Raw genomic sequence first — 25,212 nt, 5'->3', positions numbered from 1 at the left:
TTTACAGTTTACAAAGCACTTCCACATTCATTATTTCATCTTTATCCTGACCAAAAAGGGAGGACGCAGGAGACGGAGGGGCGGATAGTAAGAGTGCCACCATTTTACAGACTGGGGAAAACACTCAGAAATGAAGTGGTTTGCCCAGCCATCCATAACCAGTAGACGGAGGAACCAGTGTTTAAACTATTCCATATTCAAATTCTGGTCATTTGATTTCAAGGCTTACATTCTTTACATTACACTCTGATACCTATATTTTATTGACTTGCTGCTATTATGACTTTTCATTCATTACCTTAGTTTGTACAACTGAAAACTCAGAAACTAATTTTATTTCTTATAGGAAGTCATACCTATTATAATTCTCAACTGCAATTAATAAAAGATAAACAATGAAGGGAGACAAAAAGTAATCTATGTAACATCAAATGAAGCAAAGTTCTTTAAATTGCATGCATGTCACTCTTTTCCATTAGGATATAAGAAATGCAGACAATGTGAAATTTCTAGATGTTGAAAATGCTTTTAAACTGCTAAGACATTTCAAAGCATAAAAGTTCTGATGGCTTTTATATACCATTTTCTTTTAAATCTTTTAAAAGTCACATGCCTTTCTGTTTCTGTATTATTTTATATGTAATATTAAGATTTTACACCTTTTTCAAATCACCAACCATAATACATCATTTACTCAGTGAACACATATTAAACAAGTACAACTATACTATTCTTGGTTTGTAAAGGTTTAAAAGTAAAAATTTCATGTTACTTATCAACAAATTGTACTGTGAAATTTAAACAAGCTTACGCACGTGATTCCAAAATGGTGAGAAAAGCAGTTAATTACTTTAGCACAAAGAAAATGTAAAGAACATGAAAACTAGTAAAAATTAAGGAGAACTTTCATGTAATAACCTATACATTACTATTAACTATTCGTAACTGCTGTGAGGCTCTCCCTCTTCCTCTTCCGAAACTTCTCGTTACAAAGGACTGAAACTACACCAGATTCTCATCTGGATGTCAGATGTATAAAATAAAGCTTTGATAAACTATGCAATGTTGTTTCTGTAAGATGCAAATTTAGATCAAACCTGGCTTGTGTAAATAACGGTCTATACGTTTTTAATAAAAATTACTTATTAAAAAATAATTTATAAGTTTGGCAGAGAACAACATAATTCACCCAATAAGTACAGTAACTTTATCCTGATTGTTACTTTGCCCAGCAGGCTATCGGGAAATACTGAAAATGCACACAAAGTCAGTGTCACTCATCCAAGGCCACTTCTCCAGTAACCATTCTCCACGCAGTCAGGAGTGACTTCACCAAGGAGTGGGTGCCCTCCATCCACGAGCAGGCCTGCAGATCCCATATTTAGGGCTAGTAACCTGCACACAAATGTGGTGTCTGCTTTTCCCGACCAGAGGAGATGGAAAGCAAGCCGCCTAGGGACGGGAGGACAGGAGAGCCTCTGTGGCTGATGCCCATGGATCCACAGAGAAAAAAAAGGGGAAACAAAAACCTTAAAAGTTGCAAGAAAGATAAACAAAAATGCACAATTGTCTGAGATTATTAATTAAAGCAGCCTATAGAACCATAAACCTTAAGAGTTCTTTCAGGCACTCCTATATTATAAAAGAACAATAATTGATGCTCATAAGGATAAAAGGGAAAATATTAGATTAACAATATACATCTAATAAGATAAGAAAGGCATCACACATTTTTGGAAGATTTCTGTGTAAAATAAATTATTAAAAGTAGATGCTTTAAAAGTTACACATGAGTAATCTGAAAAAGGTTCCCCTCCCAGAAAGGCTGGATCACGGAGGCAGAGGCAGTCCATTTCAGGGTGATAACGCACAAGGAGGTCACCATGCAAGCACATCCAGGTACAGAAGCCAGCATGGACCAAGGCTCACTGTGTCTACAGCGCTGGGGCCCAGGTCTGCGCCTCTGAGCCTCTCTTTGCTTACAATTTGTCCTCTCGGGACTGTTTTAAGAACCAAAAGAGCAAACTTCCAGTTATAAAATAAGTAAGTCACCGGGACAAAACGTACAGCATAGGGAATATAGTCAATAATACTGTAATGACGTTGTATGGTGACAGATGGTCACTAGACTTACTGAGTTGATCATTTCATAATGTATAAAAATATCGAATCACTGTTATACACCTGAAACTAACATAATATTGTAAGTCAATTATACTTCAAAAAAATAACCAAAAAAACCATGTGAGATCATGAATATAAAGCGATTTAACAAACCGAAAACGCTTCCAGGTCTGTAAAGCGCTGTTATCCCTGGAACTACCCAGGTCACTAGAGGCCTCCCCAGGCGGCTGTGGCAGCTCTGGCCGCATCTGCCCTCTGGCTGTCAACCCCCATTTTAAGGGCGTGGCCTCCCGTGAATTTGGTTTCCTCATCCATCGGGGAGGTGCTGTCACAAACGCGCATGAGATCCATCTGTTCACTCTGTGGGGACCGCAGCGTGTCGCCTTGACGGTGACGAGGCCGCCCCAAGACACCAGATCCAGACACGGGCACCTGGGCGACAAGCGCCCTCTCCCCAGGCCTCTGCACCCACTGCTCCTCCACCAGGGCACCTTCCCTCCCCTCCCCCCTCTCCAGAGCACCCACAGCGGCTCATCAGCCTCTTCCTTCTCTCTGCCTCTTCCTCAGGGGGTCAAAGGCGCAGCCTAGCTCAGCCCCTGGGCACACGGGTCCAGCGTGCTGGTGTAGGTCTGCCTGGACTGCTGGACCACGGGCCACAGGGCTGCGGACGCTGCCAGCTTTGCTCACCTCCATATCGACAACATGCGGTCCTCAAAAAACGCTCACTGGATTGAAGTGCATCAACGTGGAATTTAAAATAAACATAGGCCACCACAGAGATATCCAGAGGGCGAGCTCTGCAAAGCAGGGAGGTGTGTGCAATCCCAAACAGTCACCCTGGTCACGACATCAGGGGTATGAGCTGGTTGACAGTAGGAAGACAATTCTGGGGTCCTCTCTGGTCTTGAAGACATCTGTGAGCCAAACCTCAAGCATAATCCCCATCCGTCATCTTTACCCTTTTGGCTTCCCCTCCACCTTTTAGGGCTTTCAGGTACTCTTAGGTGGGGGACACCACGGCCCAGGTAATTCACCCACGTGCAGCACATCAGTTCAGGTCAAGAGCACCTTTCACATCTACTCACTCTTCTGCAGCGTATTTTACTTGCAGAAGAAATTGTACCCTCTCACACATTCTTAGGTTGACACATAAGAATTTTTATCACAGGTTTAAATAGATGTGAATGATATATGTTTTTTTTTTTTTACAACAAATATGTCTTACATGTATTTCTGTCAAAACCTTGGAGCTGAGGAATAGTTCATTCAGTCTATGGGGTCTGTCCACCACACAGCCTTACTGGAAAGCCATGCCAACAAATAACTAAGTCAGGCCTAATTTCGGTCTGAAAGGATTATTTTATAATTTAGATACACATTCTGACTTGCATCTCACTTCTGCGTTAGAATTCGAAGATGGAGGATGGATGGAGCACGGATGGAGACACACAAGGAGCTCGGTAATGATCTGTTAATGTGAGAAGCAGAGTCTCCACGTCCCCAGGAGCTCTGCTCCCTTCGCTCTCCCCGGACCCTCCCTCAGAGCAGAGCCTTCTCAGATGGTGTCCCGGTTCAGGACCCACGTCTACACCCCGGGGCAACAAGCCACGGTGAGACTCTGGATAGGAAAGTGGGAAGCCTTTCTTCTTTTGTAAGTGGGAGAAGCGCAATCGTGCAAGGGAAGCAAATTCATTTTTCAAGAGTCTATATGAACACTGAGGACATAGCAATTGATTTCTTTAAATCCTTTTCTTAAATTCTTAAAACCTTTGCCCAAGTCCCCTCTTGGAAGTGGGTACACCAGTTTGAAGACAGCTGATGAGGAATTCCCACCATTTCGAGAGAGCCCTGGGGTCCTCCTGTCATCCCCCCTGAGCGAGGGCATTTCCAGCATCCCTACAGGCTGCCTTTACCCCTGGGCATCACAGGTGTGAAGACAGGCCCAGTGGTTTCCCCTCAGGCTTCTCCTTTAATGTGGCCATTACATTATTCATTCATCACTATTACACATGCATTGTAATAATAATAACAGTTATCACATGTAATGTATATATATTATTATACAAATGTATTTAGCATGCATTCAGTATGTAAACCCTGGAAAAACTTCCCTAACGTATCTAAATAATAAGTCAGGCTGCATTATCCAAATCTTTCCTAGGATCCGTAATCAATATACTAAGAAAAAAAGAAAGACAGGCATGTATGTATGTGACAACAGGGGTTTCTTGACAAATTGGCCATTCTGAGTACTAGGTCATTGGCCTCTGTGTAAATTAATCTAGTTATCCCCAAAAAAGGATATATCAATATCATCTCTCCAAGCCAGTTCAACTGTACAAAAAATTTAAAGCATTCTGCCAAAAGAAATTACACATACATCATATGGGTCCCAGAGATAAGTGCATATTTATACATGTCTCCTGATTTCTGTCTTACTCTTTGTGAAGTGATTTAGGACTACAAGATGCTAAAAAAAATAAAAATCAGTGATGCAAATTCTACAAGGAAAACCCAACAATTCCCGTTTCATGAAATTGCTGCCCTTTCGACTCCCCACATAAGTTGAATTACTGGAGCAGGGCGCCCTGTCTTAAACAAACTGGGCCACTAGAGCAAAGAGCCAGCCTGCCACACTGCTTTGGGGTGGATGTCCACATTCCCAAACTATGACTATGACCTCAGACACTCTTTCTATTGAAAGAGTGCTTAGTGCTTTCTAAACACCCAAAGGGAGAAATTTGTGTTCATCAAAAATAATATATTCTTCTAACATGAGGGGTCAGCAAACTACAGTCCACTGCCAGGTTTTGTAAATAAGCTCATTCGCTTATGTGCTGCCTGTGTTTTCCTGCTACAACAGCAGAGCTGAGGAGTGACAACAGAAACTATGTCCCACAAAGTCTAAAACAGGCACCTAGCCCTTTACAGAGAAAGTTTGCCCCTGTTCTAAGACCATTATTTCATATAGATGTTTTCATAGAATATGCTAGCGTTAGTATTTATTTTAAAATAGTCTCTTTATTATTAGTCTTAGGCAATCACCATATTGATTGAATTAATCAACAATTACTTTATACAATCTTCTGATTCAGAAACGTGCAACAGTAAAGATATTTTTTTACTAACCTAAATTCCATCTGTGCCAAATTTATAAATAAAGCTACATTCCCTGTGCTTATAATTACTAGCCCTATGGATAATAATTCCACATTATCTAGGAGAATCACTTTTAAAAGCTGAGGACTAGGAACAACAAAATGGTGGAAATTTGATTATTCAGAGAGCATGCGAAACTTCTGGTTTCTGGCCCAGCAGTGGGGGCCTGTTCCCAACGAGGTGAGACTCCGCTGAGGCGGTCCACACCCTAAGAAGTGCACACCCTGAGCCTTACTGCTTTCAGGAGAGACACACGGCCCTCCAGCAAGCGCAGAAGAGGCTGGAAGTGCAGAGCCAGTGCTGCCAAGAACGGCCCTCCCCAGTGGGGGGGGGGGGGAGCAGGTGGGTAAACGCTGCTGGCCCCTACCCCACCCCAAGCCCTGCAGGAGGGAGGCCCCCCGTCTGGGTGGAGGCCCCTCTCCTCCGGGAGGGAGGGCCAGCGAGTGGGGCCCTTACTGCCCACAGGGCCGTGTGAATAACTCGCCCTCTACTGGCTTCACTCCTTGCCCATGACCCACACTTCCACTCCCTTGCTCCCACCTGCTGGAATCACCTCCCAGATCAACTACTGGTCTTTTATCGCGGGCTCTGCTTCCAGGGAAAACCCAACTAAGAAACTAGAGCTCTTCGAAATCTTTCTTCAAGGGAAACGGAGTAATTAAGAGAACCACTGGAGTCAGAGGTGTGAGTGCAGGCTGATTTCACAGCAATGCAACCACGCTCGACTCTGGAAAACCTACAGGAGGGGCCAGCTGGGAGCCCCTCAACTTCTCACTGGCTTCAGCCAATCACTCGACTCCACCCGAAGCCGCTACCAAACCAACCACAAATGGCTTCACAGACTCTTCCACTTGAGGACGATAGCCTTATATAAGGTAAGAAAGGAGAATAAAAGAGGCAAAATCACCCAGCAATGGAAAACACTGGGTTTTCAGGTCAAATCCTGAACCCTGCGTCAGTCTTCTCAGGGAGAGGCCACACGGGCCCCCAGGACCAGCCCGTCGGCAGGTGGGGGCCCTGCAGCCCCAGCCCTGGCGCTTCCTTACAGACCTTTCCGCGAAGTCACAGACTCTTTTAAGAATCAGAGGCAATATTTTAAGGAATTCCGAAAACTGCTCTGCATTTTCTTGTCTCTTTTAATGCAAAAGAACTAAGCTGAGCCTCTCATACTTAACATAAAATCAAAATGAAAACATTACAAATCTAAAATTTGTTACAATTCAAGAAAATTCCAAAGTGTTATGGCTTAGATCTGCTCTTTCTTCTTTGGGGAAAAGTACTGAAGGGAAGCTAACATGTACTGACCACCCATTTTACAGATAAGCAGAGCTCAGCTCAGAAATTAAGCAGAGCTGAGATCTGAACCCAACTTTTTTTCCAAAGTACAGGTTTCCAGTGCACCTTCCTGCTTCTTGGAAATCCTTCACTCATTCAATACACACTTAGTGAATGATGCCTACTGAAGACTCTGCCGGTCATCTGAGATATAAAGACAGCAAACCTCGAGCTCACAGTGTCAAGGAAAGACAGATGAACAGGTGAGCGATTTCGGCATCATGACAGAGTGATCACCCAGGTCTCCGTCCAAAGAGAAGGATGGGGAAGGAGCCTTTGCCACGGCTGCACCGCTGAACGCCCATCTGGAATTTCTTTTAATTTTTATGAACTATTCTCTGCGGTAAAGCAGAAGCCAACGCAGTATTTTTTTAAATATACATGTCTACTACATAGTATTAAAGAATTCCAAAAGATCGTAACAGATAAAAGTGTAATTCCTCAAATTATTTGTAAAGTTTTACATGAAAATGAGATAACTCGTTGGTAGTTTTGTTTCAGATAAATGTAAACCAGATGGAGAATGTTTTTTTAAAATGGTTTCAAGTGTAGCCTCAAAATTCACCCTTAAGGAGGTAATTGTTCATGGGCACATTCCCACCTTTCTCCAAGTTAGAGTCTATTAAATTACAGAAGAAAAATGTAACACATACATAGGACTAAGACCATTCACGTAGTTAACTAAGAATATAGACCAAAACTCTTACAAAAGTCTGAAGTGAATAAAGAGCCAGTGGCAAAGTAAACAGTACACATACAAACCAAATCTAATCTATCCTGTCCTCTGGATAGAGGCCCAGACGTGGGAGCTGCGTCCTGGGCCGGCACACGCCTCACGTGAGGCCTGTCCCTGCGTCCAGGGCTGCTGCACTTTCCCACTCAACTGCAGCAGCAGGGAGGCCCCATAGAAACGTCCCTCTTTAGTCAGGCCAAGTGAGAGTGAACAGTTCAGGGACACGAGAAAATGGAGGTCAAAGATGTTGCAACTGCAGAACCTCCACAAACGGGGGAAATGACTATATTAGCCGTTCAAAAAATAGATTCCCCTAAATGCAAGAATTCTAATGACAATCACTGTTTTTCAGTTCTTTCTCTTTCCAAAAATTCTTCCCTTTTATTTTCAACACTTTCCTTTAACTCCTTGCCAAGAAACTGGAATTGCTCTAAGGCTCCAGCCATTTCCTGGTATCAGTGTTTCCAGAAGCCGTACTTCCTGCAACGACAAAGAAACACCTTTCCCAGCCAATCGGCTGCTCGAGGCAGCCTTTTTCTTCGTTTCCCTTTGCCACTCGACCATCTCCCCGCCAGATGATGCCCTCGCAGGGCTGCTGTGCTTCCCTCCCAGCAAAGCCTGTCTCACGGGGTTCGCTCAGAGCCCAGGGGCGTGAGGACGGGCGACTGTGCTCTGGCACTAACTCTGTTCAAGGCGCCGTTGCCAACACTGGATAACACGTCATCTCGTCTCGTCTTCGCTCCAACGTGGGCTCGCCTAACTCCACAAGCACCGGGTTATGCTGTGTCCTCGGCATCTGCTTAACAAACAGCGACACAGACCCATTTCTTAACACCTCAGACCCTCTGCTTCTCCTTACTGAGAAGTCGCCAGTCCCAACGCGCTAGGAAATACTGACCAGGGCCAGCAGTGTATCAACAAAGAAAGAAAAAATGAACAAGAGTATGAACTGTTTGTATCTCTCTCCACACACACCCCCTCCCCAGGGCAGATCTCTGTCTCATAATGACATCTGCAAAAAGACTGGGTCGTCCCACACCCTGGTACCTTGCCATAAGAGCAATATGGGGTAGTTCTCACCAGACCATAACCCAGATACAAGAAGCCGTAATAATCTGGAATCTTGAAAATCTGGCCAGGAGACATTAAAAAATGTACCAATACAAAACAAAAAGAGTTCAAAAATCACTTAGAAAAAAAAAATGACAAATTTCCTAACGATGGCCCCTTTGACAAAAAGAACAGAACGCTTACAAGACACATAGGTGCCAAAACTCTACAGCTATGGTAGGATCTTAGGAGAAATGCAATTAAACTAGAGCATTAATGTTAATAAAGAATAACCTTTAAGATAAAGGCATTCCCAGCGACCTGAAAATCCTCTGAAAGTATCTGCAGTCCTCAGCAGAGTGAAAGAACTAGGATTCCGCCCCCCACACACACACCTGATCCACATGCCTCACTCCAGGAAAAAAGAGCAATAATCATCAGGGCTCTCCCTGAAAACCTGGCTACTATGGGAAAACCGTGCCTTCAAGAAAGAGGCTTAAGTATGTGCAAGCTGGCAATGTCTGCATCCCCAAGGCTAGGGTGTGTAGCATGGATTAACTGTGTCAAGACCCCAGAAGCATGAATATGTGGGTCAGAGAACTTGGTTAGGGTAGTGGAAGGCTGACATTTAAGGTTAGAAAAGGGTTTGCACAAACTCCAGTAACTAGGAAGGAAGTAGCAGCTAAAATAAAACCAATGGGTGGACTAGGAGGAAATAATACTAAGCGATAAGACAAAGAAAAATGTCAACATTATAAGCAGAACACAGGAAAATCAGCAGGGTTGATAACTAAGGAGGTTAGAAAGAAACCCACTTAGATACCGAGAGAAATGGTGAATATTAACTTTAAACCCAAAATAAAATCAGAGAATAGATCAAATGGGAGCATCTAAAGAATGTTTCCACCACAAAGGCACAGCCAGAAGGAGGGCAGTATCCTTGCTGGACAGCAAGGTCTCTGAGGTCAGGGGCAGGCTTTCATCGGGTCCGGCCAGGCAGCTCCCACAGCGGCTCAGCCCGTGTCTGCTGAGGAATGAATGCATGAGTTCACACTGTCCCTGCTCAAAAGGAAAAAATCCAATCACTGTAACGAGAATAAATTATAATGAACTGCTGTGGCCCCTGTTGAGGGGTATTATTAAGTTGCAAGACAACTGGAGGCTACATTTCCACTCACTTAAGAAGCGCTAAAATGTAAAGCCCACGTTTTCACAGGGAAGACGTTCAGTTTCTTGCCAAAATGTAGTGATTTCTACCAGATGAAGCTGGCCGGGCAGCTCTCCAACAGTGTAAACAATAGTTCATATCTTAAATGTGAATCCATAGACTCTATCAGAGTCAGAAATTACATTAAAATAGAAGTGACTTTTTTTCTTCCATTTTCAAATCTGTGCATGACGTAGAAAAGGAGTTGGTAAGTATGAGAGGTATTGATGCATGTGACTTTTTTCTTTAATATTCATGGTTTGACATTTTGAGATCTTGTGTAGGAGAAGTAAGTGGGAGGCTAGAGAAAGGCAGAAATCAAGTGAACAAACTTCAGGGGCTGAAAAATCAACTATGATCTCAATAGGAGGACAATAAAAAAAAAAAGGATAACGTGAACCACAAAGTAGGACGACTACAATTAGTTAAACGGCATTTCAGTAAAATCTTATTTTTAAATTTAATTTTTGAATGGGTAATAAATTGTTATTCAAAAATCAAAAAATATAAAAGGTATACACTGAAGTCTCCCTACAACTCGTTCCCAGGCCCCCCATCTCCACCAGTCCTGCAGAGAAAGTGCTGTGGGCGCTTCCCTGAGTTTCTGCCCCGTTTCTTTATGCAACACAGACACACACAGGTATACACTTTTATTGTCCTTTCTAACACAAAATTGTGTGTGTACATGTGTGCATTGCTTTACATTTTGCTTTCTTCACATAGCGATGTATCTGGAAGAGCTTTAGTACCTTTGTTTCACTGCTACAGATTTTATTTAGCCAGGCCCCTACAGGTAGGCCTTCAGGTGGTTTCTTCCAACGTTCTCTTCAACCAGTGCTGCAATATATTAATACCTTGTTAAGTCATCTTGCCCAAGTGTGAGTCTATCTGAATGATAAATTCCCAGAAGTGGAATTATTGATTCAATGGGTACATGCATCTTTAATACTGATCGATACTGCCAAATTGCCCTCTTCCGGGGCTGTACCAGTGCATGCTCCCACCAGGAATGCATGCCAGTACCTGCTTCCTCATAAAATTGCCAATAGTGTGTTATAAAATTTATTAATTTCTGCACACCCGACAGGAGAAAACGGTACCTCAGTGTGACTTGAAATGGCATTTATCTTATCACGAATGAGGTTGAGCATCTTTGTGTCCATATCCTTCGACTAATTTTTAATTGGGTTGTTCTTTTTCTTAACCATTTCTAGGAGCTCTTCGTATGTTAGGAAGGTTGGCCCTATGCTGTGATGTGGGCTATTAGTGTTTTTTTCTAGGGCTGACGGTTAAGAACAGTTTGGTGCTGCTGGAGCCCTAACTGTCCTGTAGGAAGCAGGATAGAGACAGCACAGGAAGGCAGAGGGCGTCACCGCACGGGAGAGGCGCAGGAATATATTGTGATTTTTGCTTATGGTATTTAGGGCCATCAAAAGGTGTTTTTGCTAATGTAGACTCACTTCTCCATCTTTTCTTTGATTACTTCCAGATTTTGAGTCACATTTAAAGGCTCTTCCTACTCCAAGGCTAGAAGGGAATTTCCTCATTTTTCTTCTTTCTATGGTACATTTTTTATTATTTTTTTTAACATCTTTATTGGAGTATAATTGCTTTACAATAGTTAGTTTCTGCTTTATAACGAAGTGAATCAGTTATACATATACGTATGTTCCCATATCTCTCCCTCTTGCATCTCCCTCCCTCCCACCCTCCCTATCCCACCCCTCTAGGTGGTCACAAAGCACAGAGCTGATCTCCCTGTGCTATGCGGCTGCTTCCCACTAGCTATCTATTTTACGTTTGGTAGTGTATATATGTCCATGCCACTCTCTCACTTTGTCCCAGCTTACCCTTCCCCTCCCCGTATCCTCAAGTCCTTTCTCTAGTAGGTCTGCATCTTTATTCCCGTCTTGCCCCTAGGTTCTTCTGACCTTTTTTTTTTTTCCTTAGATTCCATATATATGTGTTAGCATACGGTATTTGTTTTTCTCTTTCTGACTTACTTCACTCTGTATGACAGACTCTAGGTCCATCCACCTCACTACAAATGACTCAATTTCGTTTCTTTTTATGGCTGAGTAATATTCCATTGTATATATGTGCCACATCTTCTTTATCCATTCATCTGTTGATGGACACTTAGGTTGCTTCCATGTCCTGGCTATTATAAATAGAGCTGCAATGAACATTTTGGTACATGACTCTTTTTGAATTATGGTTTTCTCAGGGTATATGCCCAGTAGTGGGCTTGCTGGGTCGTATGGTAGTTCTATTTTTAGTTTTTTAAGGAACCTCCATACTGTTCCCCATAGTGGCTGTTATCAATTTACATTCCCACCAACAGTGCACGTGGGTTCCCTTTTCTCCACACCCTCTCCAGCATTTATTGTTTGCAGATTTTTTTGATGATGGCTATTCTAACCGGTGTGAGATGATATCTCATTGTAGTTTTGATTTGCATTTCTCTAATGATTAATGATGTTGAGCATTCTTTCATGTGTTTGTTGGCAATCTGTATATCTTCTTTGGAGAAATGTCTATTTAGGTTTTCTGCCCATTTTTGGACTGGGTTTTTTTTTTTGATATTGAGCTGCATGAGCTGCTTATAAATTTTGGAGATTAATCCTTTGTCAGCTGCTTCATCTGCAAATATTTTCTCCCATTCTGAGGGTTGTCTTTTCATCTTGTTTATGGTTTCCTTTGCTGTGCAAAAGCTTTTAAGTTTCATTAGGTCCCATTTGTTTATTTTTGTTTTTATTTCCATTTCTCTAGGAGGTGGGTCAAAAAGGATCTTGCTGTGATTTACGTCATAGAGTGTTCTGCCTATGTTTTCCTCTAAGAGTTTGATAGTGTCTGGCCTTACATTTAGGTCTTTAATCCATTTCGAGTTTATTTTTGTGTATGGTGTTAGGGAGTGTTCTAATTTCATACTTTCACATGTACCTGTCCAGTTTTCCCAGCACCACTTATTGAAGAGGCTGTCTTTTCTCCACTGTATATTCTTGCCTCCTTTATCAAAGATAAGGTGACCATATGTGCGTGGGTTTATCTCTGGGCTTTCTATCCTGTTCCATTGATCTATATTTCTGTTTCTGTGCCAGCATCTATGGTATATTTTTAAATATATATTTAAACATATGATCCATATGGAATTTATCCTGGAGGTATAGTAAAAGGTATGCTCTAATTTTATTTTTTTTCCAGATGACTACCTAGTGGTCCCCAAATCATTTATTCAGTAGTCTATCTCTACTCCTCCTATATGAGGTGACACTTTTAAAATACACTAAATTCCTTTATGAGTCTGGCTCTGTTCTAAGGCCTTTCTATTCTGTTGTACTGGTCTGTCTGTTCACACGCCAGTACCACATTGTTTTAATCACTGCAGTTTTATAAAAAAAATAATTAGATGACATATTTAATCATGAGACACAAAGAGTATTATCCTAAAAAGGCGTGATGACTGAGGACACAAGAATGTTTTTCAAAGTAAACTTCTGGTCCTGGGAGAAAAAGAAAATGTGAAAATGTATGTAATCCTAATAGCAAAGATAAATATATAATTACCAAATCTAGAAAACCATAGTAATCAAGCCCTTCTGGATATCATTTAAGATGTTTATTTTGGAAGCTGCTAAAACTCCAAAACAGAAGCACACAATTACGTCACGCACAGAGAAGTACAACTTGAATACCATACACCCATGATGCTTTGCTCCAGCAGTGACCTGCTCTTCATGCAAAATTGCTTCTTACAGAGTAGTTACCAACTTACAAGTCCAAATATGCTTATTCTTTTAAATAATTCATCACATCCAAACACATGGCATTGTTTCAGCACTTCATAAGCAACACTTTCTCTTTCCTCGTGTAGAAAATGTTTTTGTCAAAGTAAAAAGCTCTTTATCACCACCTCAGGAACTAAAGCTGAGGCGTCCAAAATGCTCTACACACTTATGCCCCACTCCTCCTATCGTCTCCTGGTGCCGCCCCTGGAGCTCCCCATCCAGCAGCTCAGGCGGACAAACATGCTGTGCCCTCCGTAACTCAGAAGCCCTGGTCATTGGTGCCAAACAGTGTATTTGGATCACATGAAAAAGAAAAAAGAATCAAGTGGAATTTCAAGTTATGCTAGCAAAATTTATCAACCACATTACTTATTTTATTATTCCCTTCCTTTGCAAAAACTAACATTTTTAAAGGACCACTTTGATCGTTTTCTCCCGTTTAAACACCTTCACTTACTTATGCATTAGACTTGCTGTGCTTTGCACTGTGCTAGGCCCTGAGGTTAAGAAAAAGAAGAAAACATGCTGCCTGCCCTCACGGAGCACACGCAAGCGTGGGCGCCTACAAGCGCCAGGCATTAGGGAGACACAGACGGGGCCGGTGAGCAAGCTGGGGGGCAGGGCGGGATTCCAGGGGTCCCCGCAGCTGGCATCGGGGAGGAAGCCCTGTCGCAGGAGACGGCGTGACCTGGGCCAGAAGCTCAGGATGTCAAGCAAATGGCCCTGTGGACAGTGGGCAATGGATGCCATTAAAGAGTGTTCTTCACGCCTATGCACGCCTCCATCAGTTGTCCGAGACGGCCTTTTATCCTGTCCGCATCCCTCCTTGAAGGCAAGGATGGGTCTGGACATATCCATTACTGGTGATTACGACCGCAACTGGTACACGGCAGACCCTCGATAAACATCTGCGTGCTACGTCATCTGATAACACTGCGTACCTCGGCACCTCCCACGCCTTCCCCAGTGAGACTTTCGAATGGCCTCCAGGGGAGGACCTGACAGTCTTTCCTTGCTCCGTCCTACCAGCTCCACCTTTCCGTCTCTTCTGCGTGAAGCCCTCACCACCATCCAATCATCCCACTTCCTGTTTCCTGGATTCCGACTGTACGTTCCTACCCTCCTGCCTCTGTCCAGGGCCTTGCTCAGCTCCACATACGAAACACTCTTTCTCCCTCAAGACGCCTCTCAAATTTCATCCCACTGGGCCCTTTTCACCAAGATGTGTACGGAGAGCTTACAAGTGTTCCGCGTACTCTTTAAATGCAGAAGTGTGTGTGCACGGGCTCTGTATCGCTTGCTCTCACGCAAGCCTCTCTACATACCACGGATGGACAAGTCTTCCTCAACTGTCCCTTCAATCATATAAGTTCCCTTCTAAAAAGTTGTCCGTCATTCCCATCCCTCAGCTAACCATCCAGTCACGAGTCCGTCCTCTCCAGCCTGGGCAGGACCTGCGACCGTACTCTTGACTCCTGCGTGGCCCCGGGCAGCTCGTCTTCCTCGGGGCTGGCCCTCCTACTCCGATCACCCCCACGTGCCCGCAAGGTTGTCCAGTCAGGGAAATGGGAAGAGAGGATCTTGTGAAGGCGCTGTTAATTCTTCCCGTTCCCTCTCTCCACCCAAACCCTTCTCAGCACCCACACCCGCTCTTCCCACCATTCTCTCCGAGGACAAGGTCCCCTTGCTGTCCCAAGCCCTCTCGTGCCCACTACGTTCCATTGCTCCCAGCTTCTCTAAGGTTCTGCTCTGTTCTCTTTTTTCCTACTCTTCAAACTCCTTTTCCTCAACAAATAAACACTCTCCAGCCAGTCCTACGTGGGGAAAAGCCAGCTCTTCTCTCCCTGTAGATACGGGGCGACGTCTCCCCTTCCCTCCTCTGAGGACTAAAGCGCCTGAGTGAGTCCCCACCGACTCCTCAGCCCCTGAAGGTGGCTCTCCGCCTCCGCCACTCCACTCGGAAGCCCTGGACAGAGGTCGCTGGTGGCGCCCCAGCTGCCTCTGCCTCGAGGTTCTTCTTCCAAATTCCACAACACGGTCGTTCCGGCCCGTTTCACCTCCTCGCTCTCGCACCACCCCTTCTCAGGGCTTCCACGGCGCCTTCCCTTCTGTCAGCTCTGACTCCTGCCCTCTCCTCACTCCCACTGTTTATTTCAGGTTCCCATTCAGCGCCATGGCTTCAACGCCCACCTGCAGAGTCACACACCTCATCAGTTCCCTCCGCAGGGTTCCAGAGCCCTCCTGTCACTCAGCAGACTGGGGGAGCACCTACACCGCACCACACGCCCGCTCCTTAGCCGACTCCATCAAAGCCCTCCCGGTCACGCAAAGCATCTGCCCACTCTCGGTGGGGGGCACACGGCCCCAGGGTTTTAGACACCATGACTATAGTCTTTATTCTCCGGGCTTGGTCCATCAACCCTCTGATTTCCAGACTTACTTACCCACCTGCCTTCTTACCATCTCCACTAAACTGCGCAGCAGGCATCTCAGACTCAACACAGCCCAACAGGACGCCTGGTCCCTAGCCGCCCCCGTGCCAGCTCCCCCCGCTGGGCACAGTTCCACCTTGCGGCCTGTGCTCCAGCTAAAGCCCTGGGCCCTATTCTTGGTCCTCGCTCCCCCTTTTTCCAAGTAGCCGACCCGCCCGCTCGTCTGACGTGTTCTAACACCTCCTGAAGGTACGGGGTTCGACGGATTCCACTTCTGTCGCCATCGCCCTAGTCCAAGCCACCCATGTCTCTTGTCCTGGCTACCGTGGTGGCCTTCGGGTCCTCCGTTTCCCCTGCAGACCCTAGATTCACTCACCAAACTGCAGCCAGAATGAACTTCTGAGATCACAACTGCTTAGAACCTTCCAGGACCTGCCCCTTGCACGGGGAGTAAGATGCAAATTTTCCAAAGCCCTAACCTGGCCCGTGTGCCTCGTGGTCTTCGTTCCACCGGCACGGTGTTCCCCTGGGCTCAGAGCCCCAGCATCGAGGCCCTCGCTCGGTTCCGGGGGTCTCCCTCGGCCTGGGGCGCTCTTTCTCTAACATCTGCAGTTTAACCTCCTCTACCCAGAGAGACCCTCACAGACCGCTCAAACCTGCCAACTCTTACGGCACTTGATCTTCCTGACGGTTGACACTTTTGGTTTGTATGCCTGATTGCTCAGCGTCTCCACCATGGCACGTAGGCACCGACGACGCTCGGCCCAGAGGAGGGGCTCAGTGCCAGCCCCTCTTTTCTCAGGACACCACACGCAGCCCAAGCCTCCCGTCAGGACCCGAGCGGCCCTCTGCCCTCGCCTCACCCGGCCGCCCGCCCTGTCAGCGATGGCTGCCATCCTCCCTGCCTCGGGCTGCCTTTCACGTGCTGCCTGCCTGGCTCAGGCCCGCCTCTTCTCACCGGCCGTGCCCGCCACAGACCCGAGCCCTCTGTCTGCATCGCCCACGAGCCCAGCTCCACCACGGAAGGTGGGCTTCCTGCCTTCCTACCTTCCCTCTTCTGTAGGGTCCCTCAAAGGATAACTGTGAGGCCCTCGGCGCTGGTCCAGAAGAATCCTCTCAGCCTCGCCAGCCTCCCTCCCCAGGCCTCGCCCCACCTGCCTCCTGACAGCAGCCTCCGACGTGCCTCCCCTGGCCAGAAAGGCTTTCCCCAGAACCCGGCCCCGCCCAGCCCTGGCTGGAAGCACCCTCCACCGCGAGCCCCAGCCCAGCTCCTCTGGAACCTTTCTGGGGCCCTCGGAGGAGACGGGGCTCAGCTCTGGGTCCCAGAGCGTCCGCACGGCCTCCCCCGGGAACCTGCTTGTCAGCTGGCTCGTCTCTGTGCTCAGCCGTGCGCTCTGACCACAGTGGCTCTTTCTCACCCACGGTGGAATCCTGGCTCCTCAGGACAAGGGCCAAGGCCAAGGACGCTTTCGATGAGTGGCCTTCAACTTCCGAGTTCCTTGAAGGCGGACATCACGTTGTTGTTCGTTTCCGTTCACCTCTGAATTTTCAACACAAATATCTGACCTCCTTCCATATATGTGTCCGCCACCTTTCCAGGCTCAGGGATGTAAGCAAGTAAGACAAGCCCCTGCCCTCAGGCTGGCACCAAGCTTGCCTTCTGCACAGGGAAGACAGGCAGTAAACAAGTAGGCCAGTAAATGAGCACAAGAATTCCAGAAAGTGGTAAATGCTACAAATAAAATCAGAGTGCTAGGCGTCCTCTGCTTCCTTTGTAAGATTTGAGCGATTCTATCGCTGTGGAGTTTTCCCTTAGACAGACTTAGATCAGCTGAAGGGGACTGATTTACATTTTAAAAGGAAATTAAAATGTTTTGAATTAAAACTAAGAGTTCTCCTTTTAAGACAGAAATATTCCTTTCTCACGAAAATTATAGTTTCTTTCCTTCTCGGACCTCATGAGCTGTTTTTAAACAAACAAAAACTAACAATGTATTAACTGGTAAAATGTTCACCACACCAAGTTTAACCTGCTTTATCGTAAACGAAATATCGTAATCATCTAGCACACTGCATTTTGTGTGTGTGTGTGTGTGTGTGTGTGTGTGTGTGTGTGTGATGAGGACTGTTAAGATCTACTCTCCTAGCCACTTTCAAATATGCGGTACAGTCTTAATAACTACAGTCACCATGCTACGTTACCATCACTAATTTATCTATCGTACCGCATTCATTTTTCTTAATGGGGTAGAAAAAGTTTTAGATGCAGAAATTACCTAAAGTTAATATATCAGGTTGACACTGTAGAAGACACCATCTTCTACTGTCTCCACCATTGGTCATTTAAATTTTTAGGGATTATCTTTGTTCATGGAAGCTTTTTGAAATTAAAAGAGGAATTTCACGAAATTAAAATTAATGAATCTAAATAGTTCCACCCGGTTTAAACAGTTTGCCCTTTGGATTTAAGCCCTGATTACTCCAGCCAAAACAGACGTAGGCACCTCCACTACGCCTGGCCGTTTCATGACCTGCACCCTGGCCTGGCAGCAAGAGTTCCCAGCCTTCCTTTGCTGGTTATCTTGGTAGGTATCCTATCTATATTCCAGGTCCTTTGAGGGACTAGTTCTTATCATTTGCATCTCCCTAAAATGATGTGCACTGAATAGGTCCTCAATAATTACCTGTTAGTTGGCTATTCATTGAGTTATACACAGTTTGGTTGCTGTCTTGTTGGCCTTGCACCCCTCTGCAGTCCCAGTCTCAACAGGTCCATAAAAACAGGTTCAACGTGAAGTCCAGTGTAGCTTCTATGCGGTAGACACATTTGCTCTTAAAAGGGATCATATTTATCTCAGTTTGCTCAAGTGTTGGCCACACAGTATCTTAAGTCTCAAGAAACAGAGCAAGAGTGGTCAGTGATGGATGCGGAGTATATTTAAAGTCTAGGATTCCTAGACACATACACATTTCCTGTTTGGAATATTTGAGAAATACACAAATTGTGTGAAGAAGTATTGAAGATTTGCCACCTGCACTAACAAATCTTTCCCAGCTCCTTTTTCTTGCTGTCTCTGATCTCTCATTGACCAACAGTTTTCTCTTCTACAGCACTCTGCATCATTCGGAGCAGCCAACTGGTGAAACCTACAGTAGCAGAGCGGTGGGAGCATTCATGAGAGGGAGAGAAAGACAATGACCCTCCTTTAACTTCTGGATGTCTTTAAGGCAGGGTTCCCGACTCGACTGGTAAAGTCCTTGCCCCCCAGGTATATTTCCTGCAATTCCCGCCACGGCACCAAGTGTACTCAAGGTAAGCTCTTTCCTCCGGAAGACTGAATGCAACTCCTACAGGCCTATCGAAGCACGACTTCTTGGCTTTCCTTTCCTGTGTGTATGTGCATGTGTACACACACACACACACACCACACACACACACACACACACACACACACACACACCCGCTGCCAAGTGGACTTCTCAGTTCGCTCTGGGAGGATTTGGGCTCTCCCTGCACGGGGACTGCTTTCTATTCCAACCAGCATCAACTCTCCGAGCAGCAAAGTGCTCGAGCCCAGTGCCTGAGGACAACCTCAGAGGTCAGCAATGAAAGGTGAAGTCAGCAACACCCTGATAGGGATGTAGAGTGACCACTGACCCTTCTAGCACTGGGCGTCAATGCTGCACCTGCTTTTAGGAGCTCTCTTCTCCTGGTGGGTGACATCCTCTTGGACCGCAGCCCGGCTAGGGCAGCGCCTGGCAAGTGGCAGTAGCTCTTAGTAAGTGTTTGCTCCGTGCGTTACTGAGCGAACCAGTGAATCTGTGTGAGCCAAAATGCAGAGCCAAAGTGGACAGGAATGGAACTAGGATATTATACTTTTAAAACACAATTTGCTTTTTGATGATGATAAAAAGCAGGCATTCCTACAAACAACAGTTGGACACAGCAGCCTTTACATGAAAACTTGCTCGTTAGACCTAGAGGAGATCAAACTGAACGGAAAAAAAGGGAATAAACATGCACCAATCACGACACATCTGTATACACTTGGGGCGTTCTTCCATTCTTATAGAATTCCAAAGTTTTCTCAAAAAGACTCATTTTTATTGACAAATATCAAAAAAGTCGGCCAAGCTTCAGGTACTTCAGCCATTCACACAAACGTGGCTTGTCACGCAGCAACAGACAGAAACAGTCCCCCAACGTGAAGGATACAGTGTCAGAGCAGAAACTGGCAATGGTCCTTAAAGTCGCCATCTAGCCTTTTTCCACTTTTGCAGTGACGTGGGTCTAATAATAGATTTTGCTTAAAAGAACCTTAGTATTTACTACCTTAGGTAACGTCCCAAAGAAGATTCTGGTTCCTATTCAAACCCCAAGCTACCTCTCACTGACTTGGTTAGAGAAAAAGACAAACAGAAAAACCCAACAACTCCTGAGTCTATTGTCACTGGGCTTCTCCCTGTGGGAACTTCCCACGGGGGTGAGGGGGGCGGGCAGCGCGGTCAGATGGCCCTCTTCTCCGGGTCCTCTGTCTTTCCAAAAGGAAAACCTGCTAGGGATTCCCCTAGGACATCTCCATCCCACCTGAGCTGTTCATCTTCATTCTTCTCCCCAGTATCCCTCACAACCTGCCCCACCCGAGACAAACAGCAGTAACAACACACAAACAGAAACTTCGTTTTAGGACAACCCCTGCACAGCTGGTCTCCCCAGCACAGCGTTCTTCCCAAAACGTTCCTATGCGAGATGTGGCAGCCTCTGACCCGCACCCTCACTCCTGCCACCCCACCAGCTGCCGGCTGTAAAGAGTAGATGTTTATTTTTTACAGAAGGAAATCACTAGTGCAGGAGGAGGCGGGCAGACAGGAGCCCCAATTCTAGGCCCCAGACTAACCCAACACAAGTCAGAGCTGGTCGGGAGCTCCGTCCTCTCCCGCAACCTTCATTCAGTTCACGGCCACCAGGCTCTGTTTCAGCGAGTAAAAATGTCCATTCCTAACACATCCAAGGGCAGCTGGCGAGGCCACTCCTGCCCAGACCATGTCCTTCCTGAACCGCAACATTCTGAATTAATCAACACCCGCAGGTGGGGCCCGAGGGAAGCAGACTCCTGGGAGTTGCTGTGCGGGTCAGACTACGGGAGGCTACGGGATGGAGGGGTCAGCTGCGAGCCCAGGGCCCACGCCCCGATGTCCTATCAGGTCCACCGGCAAATATGAGCAGAGACAGCCGCCAGCGGCTCCAGACAGCCAGCAAGCAAGCGAGAGGCCGCTGGACCACGCGGCCCCCTCGGACTGAACCTCGCCAGGGAGGCGGGATCTCGGGGCGGGGCGGGGCTGGGCGGGGAGGGGGTGGGGGGTTGCCGGGCCGCACCGTACACGCTCGCACGCCCAGGGGCTGCACCCCAAAGGCGCCCTGCGGGCGGTGAGCCCAGACAAGTTCCGGCCGCGAGGAGGGGTTAGACCCCGGGTACCCAGGAGGCGCGGGCCGGCCGGGACTGCGGAGTGAGCGGCAGATGGGAGACGGAAGCCGCAACAGCAACCCTGGAAGAGTCTGCCTGGAGAAGGCGCCGCGGAAACGCGGTTCCCCGGCGAGAAGCAGACAAAGGCTCGGGTGCGCACGCGGTGGACGGTGGCGCCGGAGCCCCGCGCCCAGGGCCTCGAGGGGCCGCGCCCGCCCCGGCTGGCGCCGGAGTCGCCCGGTGTTCCGCGGGCGCGACCTCCCTCCCCGCCCCGCCCCAGGTCTCCGGTCCTCACCTCGCTCGCCCTCCATCCAAGACAACGGAGACCCCCTCCTCTGTGCACCCGGCGCCTCTTCCCTTAACATCTCCCGCCTCCTGCCTTCTAGCAAATACCTGCCTTGACGATTCTGCTCAGTCCCGTCCCCCTCCCCCGTGACACGCCTTCTGCCACCCCTGCTCCCGCGCGCTCTCAGCCCCGATCCCGGGGCTGGGGAGGCGGAGTGGCCGTGATCCCGGGGCGGGGGGCGGGGGGTCCGAACCGGCGGCACCTTTCTCCTCCACCCTAGCGCCCCATTGTCCTTCCCCTGGCCAACCCGACCACCAGCTAACCCCCAGGATCTAGAGAAAGTGGACTCTCGGCGGAGGCGCACCCACTTCCACGCGGCTAGTCCACGCTCTGGAACAGGGTCACTGCGGGGTCCGGGGGTACAGCGGCCAGGCGCCGACACCCAGCCGGGGAACCGCGAGCGCCTTCACGCTTGGGAGCGCGGGGTCCCGGGACCCTGGCCTGCCCTCCCCTAGCCTGGGGACGCAGCGGGCGGGACCCCACGCGGAAAGAAGCGCCTCGACTCCAGCCTAGTGGCCGCAGGCTAAAGAGACGAGCCTGGCGTCAGTGATCACAGAGTTGAGAGTATAAAGACGTGCAGGGCAAGTGTGGCCAGAAACAGCACCGGGACCCCGAGGCGGGCAGCAGGTCCTGTTTTAACGCTGGCCTCCCGCCGCTCTCCCGCTCACCCTTCCCCCGCACGCACGCGGAGCCTGGGAAACGCCGGTGTCCCGCCGCTGGCCGAGCCCCCCGCCCCTCCAGAGAAGCCCGCTGGCCGCCAAACTCCCTGGGCACACGCACCCTGCCGGCCGCCCACCGCGGGGAAGGTGGAGCCAGGCACTTACTGGGGCTCAGGAAACACTCCGTCAGCCTTCGGAAGCAGCTCGCATTATTAGAAGGTCCATCTTCCATGTCGGCACCGAAAAGCAGCGAGGACGCGGCGACGAGGGCGGCGCCGGCGCCTCGCGGCCACCGCGGAGTTCGGCCGCCGCCGCCGCCGAGGCTGGGACCGGGGCCGGGGCCGGGGCCGGGGCAGCCCCCGCCGGCGCCCGGGAAGCCGTGGGAGCCCGCGCGGAGGACCGCCGGGCCGAGCGGGAGCCGGGGCGGCGGCGGCGGCGGCCGGGGCCCGGCGCGAGCTGGCAGCAGCAAGCCCTGGAGCGCAGGGGAGAGGAAGAGCCGCCGCCGCCGCCGCCGCGGTGACTACTGCTGGGGGGGACGCTCAAGGGAGCTGCCTCTTGTCCTCCTCCTCCTCCTCCGCCAGCATCGCCGCCGCCGCCGCCGCCGCCGCGCCCTCCCTTCCTGGGAGACGCACGGGGAAGTGAAAGGCAGATGAGGAGGGGAGAGGAGAAGGAGGGGGCGGAGGGGGCGGAGGGGGCGGCGGCCAGAAGTAAAAGGAAGATGGAGTGGAGGAGCGGACAGGGGAGGAGAAGGCGAGCGCGGAGGGAGCGCGGGCTGCGACCCAGCCGCCGCGCGCAGGCAGGGCGGCGGGGCCCCCCGCGGGGCTGGCGCGGCCTGCGGACGAGGGGGGAGGGCGCGGGGGCACGGCGCGCTCGGCCCGGCTGCGACCAGGCTCCTCGGGGGCCGGGCCCTGGACCGCCGCGCTCCCCCCGCCGGCTGCGCTGCCCCCGGGCTCCGGGCGTAGTTTGCCGGGGCCGGGCTCGTTCCCGGCCGCGGGCAGGGGGGCCTGGGGGCGGGGAACGAGCGGCTCCACGGGGTCGGCCATGGCCCTCCTCCTCGGGCCGCCGGTGGGGGCCGGCCGCGGGCCGGAGGGGCGCGCGGCGGGCCGGGACTCGGCGGGCTCCGCCCCCTCAGAACCAGCCCTCCGGGGCCACTCGGCCCGACTGTCAATCTAGCCCTTCTCTCCCTCTCGGCCCGGTCTTCACGTCGTGTTCCGCGCCGGGTGTGGGAGGGCCTGGGGCGTGCTCCCGGCCGGGGCGAGGGGCTGCGGAGCAAGCGTGGCGTGGTGTGCGCGCGCTCCGCTGGCGGAGCCTCCGCGACTGCTCGAAAACAGCGGAGAGAAGCGCCGCAGTGCCGCTGCCCGTGGAAGCGGCAGCGGCTGCAGAAGACGCCCACTGGCGGAGCCGGCGCTCCCCACGCCGCCACCGCCCGCGCCGCCGTAGCGCGCCCCGCAGCTTCTCGGCCTCACCGCGCCAGGCCCCGCACCCCGGCGGCCCTGTGCTAACAGGGCGCCCCAAGCCCGGGAGGGAGGGCCGAGAAACGCTGCGTCTCTGCGAGGCGTTCTCACATCCTAGTGTTGCGCATTCGGTACCCGCCGCCCTGCTGCCGCCCCAGCTGTGCACTGCTGGGCGAGCCACGTCGGCCTGCTCCGTGCCCGAGCCCGGGAGCCCTACTGATGGCGGGCCAGCAGCTCCAGCTGCGCTGTGCTCAGAGCTCCCAGGAGAGTGCAAACTCAGACATTTGGTTGGAGTTCCCTTCAAGGCATACTGTTTCCAGTAATCTAAGGTTTAGAAACCTGGTTCGTTCCCAGTACTCCCTTTCCAATACTCACTTTATAACGAACTTTGTGTGCACAACCCAGTTTGCCCCGGCCACGTTAGAGAAATGGAAAGGGCAAACTATGGCTGCCCTTAGTGAAAAACTAGGAGACCATCACTCCAAAGCCTAGAGGACCGCGTCCGCACCTTTGGCTTTCTTGGACGACGGCCCGTCTCTCCTTCCCCAGCCCCAATCCATACGGTTGCTACTGAAGAGAACTGTGCCGCCCAATGGGCGCTCAGAACCAGGAGCGGCCGCCAGAAGTTAGGAAAGTTGGAGCGCTGCGCGCACGGATGCGCTGGTGTCGGTGTCCGGCAGGCGCGCGCAGCGGGGCCGCCGCAGCGCTCCGGGTCTGAGCCGGGGCGGCGGGCCTGCTGACCCACGGTGGGACGGGCTGTCCAGACTCCCCGGGCTGGGTCACCTTCCCAAGACGGCAGCACGCGCGCCGATGCCCAGCTTCCGCGAAGGTCACGGCGGTCCCTTGGGCGCCAGGTGTGCGCGGCGCTGCAGCCGCTCCGGTGACGCAGGGCCCGGGGCCCCCACCGTGCGCTTGGCCTGGGGGGTCTTTTCTCGCTCTCAACTGTTTCTTCCCTCCGGCCAGTTCTCTGGTGTTTTTATCTTGAAACGTACTCCAGATTCTTCCCTAGTCTGCTTTTCCTCACTCCCATCCAGACACCCACAGTGGAAAAGGGCATACTGGTATTTGCACCAAACTGGGCCGGTGGGGCGCCTGGGAGGCTGTGCGGCTCCCCCCCCTCTCCAAAGTACCCGGGCGTTTCCGCGACTGCGGGGCGGACTCGGACCGTCGCTTGTTAACGCGCGCCGACCCTGGCACTCACTGGATCGGAATTCTTAACTTTGCGGAAGAAGCAGAAGATTCTGGTGGGTCTTACCTTACTGAGGGGGGATTTTGTCCGTTGCATTTGCATTTTTTTTTTCCGGCGAAGAAAAAACGACAACGACCGAGCCGTGCTGCCTGGTCTGCTGCTGCAGCCTCCAGGCTGACGTTTCTGGGCCGCGCAGCTCTGACACCTGTTAACTTTCCTGAGAGTCGGCAATTCGCGCGGGCTGAGCGCTCGGCCCCGCGGGGAGGGTGTC

General features: G+C 49.8%; 1 protein-coding gene across 1 annotated transcript in view; it reads right to left on the bottom strand.

Annotated features, from left to right (window-relative positions):
• PDE10A (phosphodiesterase 10A) overlaps positions 1-24,993 on the bottom strand; it is a 299,172-nt gene extending 274,179 nt beyond the window's left edge. The window contains 3 exon segments of the mRNA XM_082404536.1: positions 22,464-22,799; positions 22,802-22,897; positions 22,900-24,993. Of these exon segments, the coding sequence (XP_082260662.1) occupies positions 22,464-22,799; positions 22,802-22,897; positions 22,900-23,341 (874 nt within the window). The 5' untranslated portion in view covers positions 23,342-24,993.
• Between the last annotated feature and the right edge of the window lie 219 nt (positions 24,994-25,212).

This window comes from Balaenoptera borealis (genome assembly GCF_965194805.1).
Source record: "Balaenoptera borealis genome assembly, chromosome: 9".
Classification (NCBI taxonomy): domain Eukaryota; kingdom Metazoa; phylum Chordata; class Mammalia; order Artiodactyla; family Balaenopteridae; genus Balaenoptera; species Balaenoptera borealis.
The sequence above is the reverse complement of the archived record's forward strand: the minus strand, read 5'-3'. Positions and strand labels throughout refer to the sequence as shown.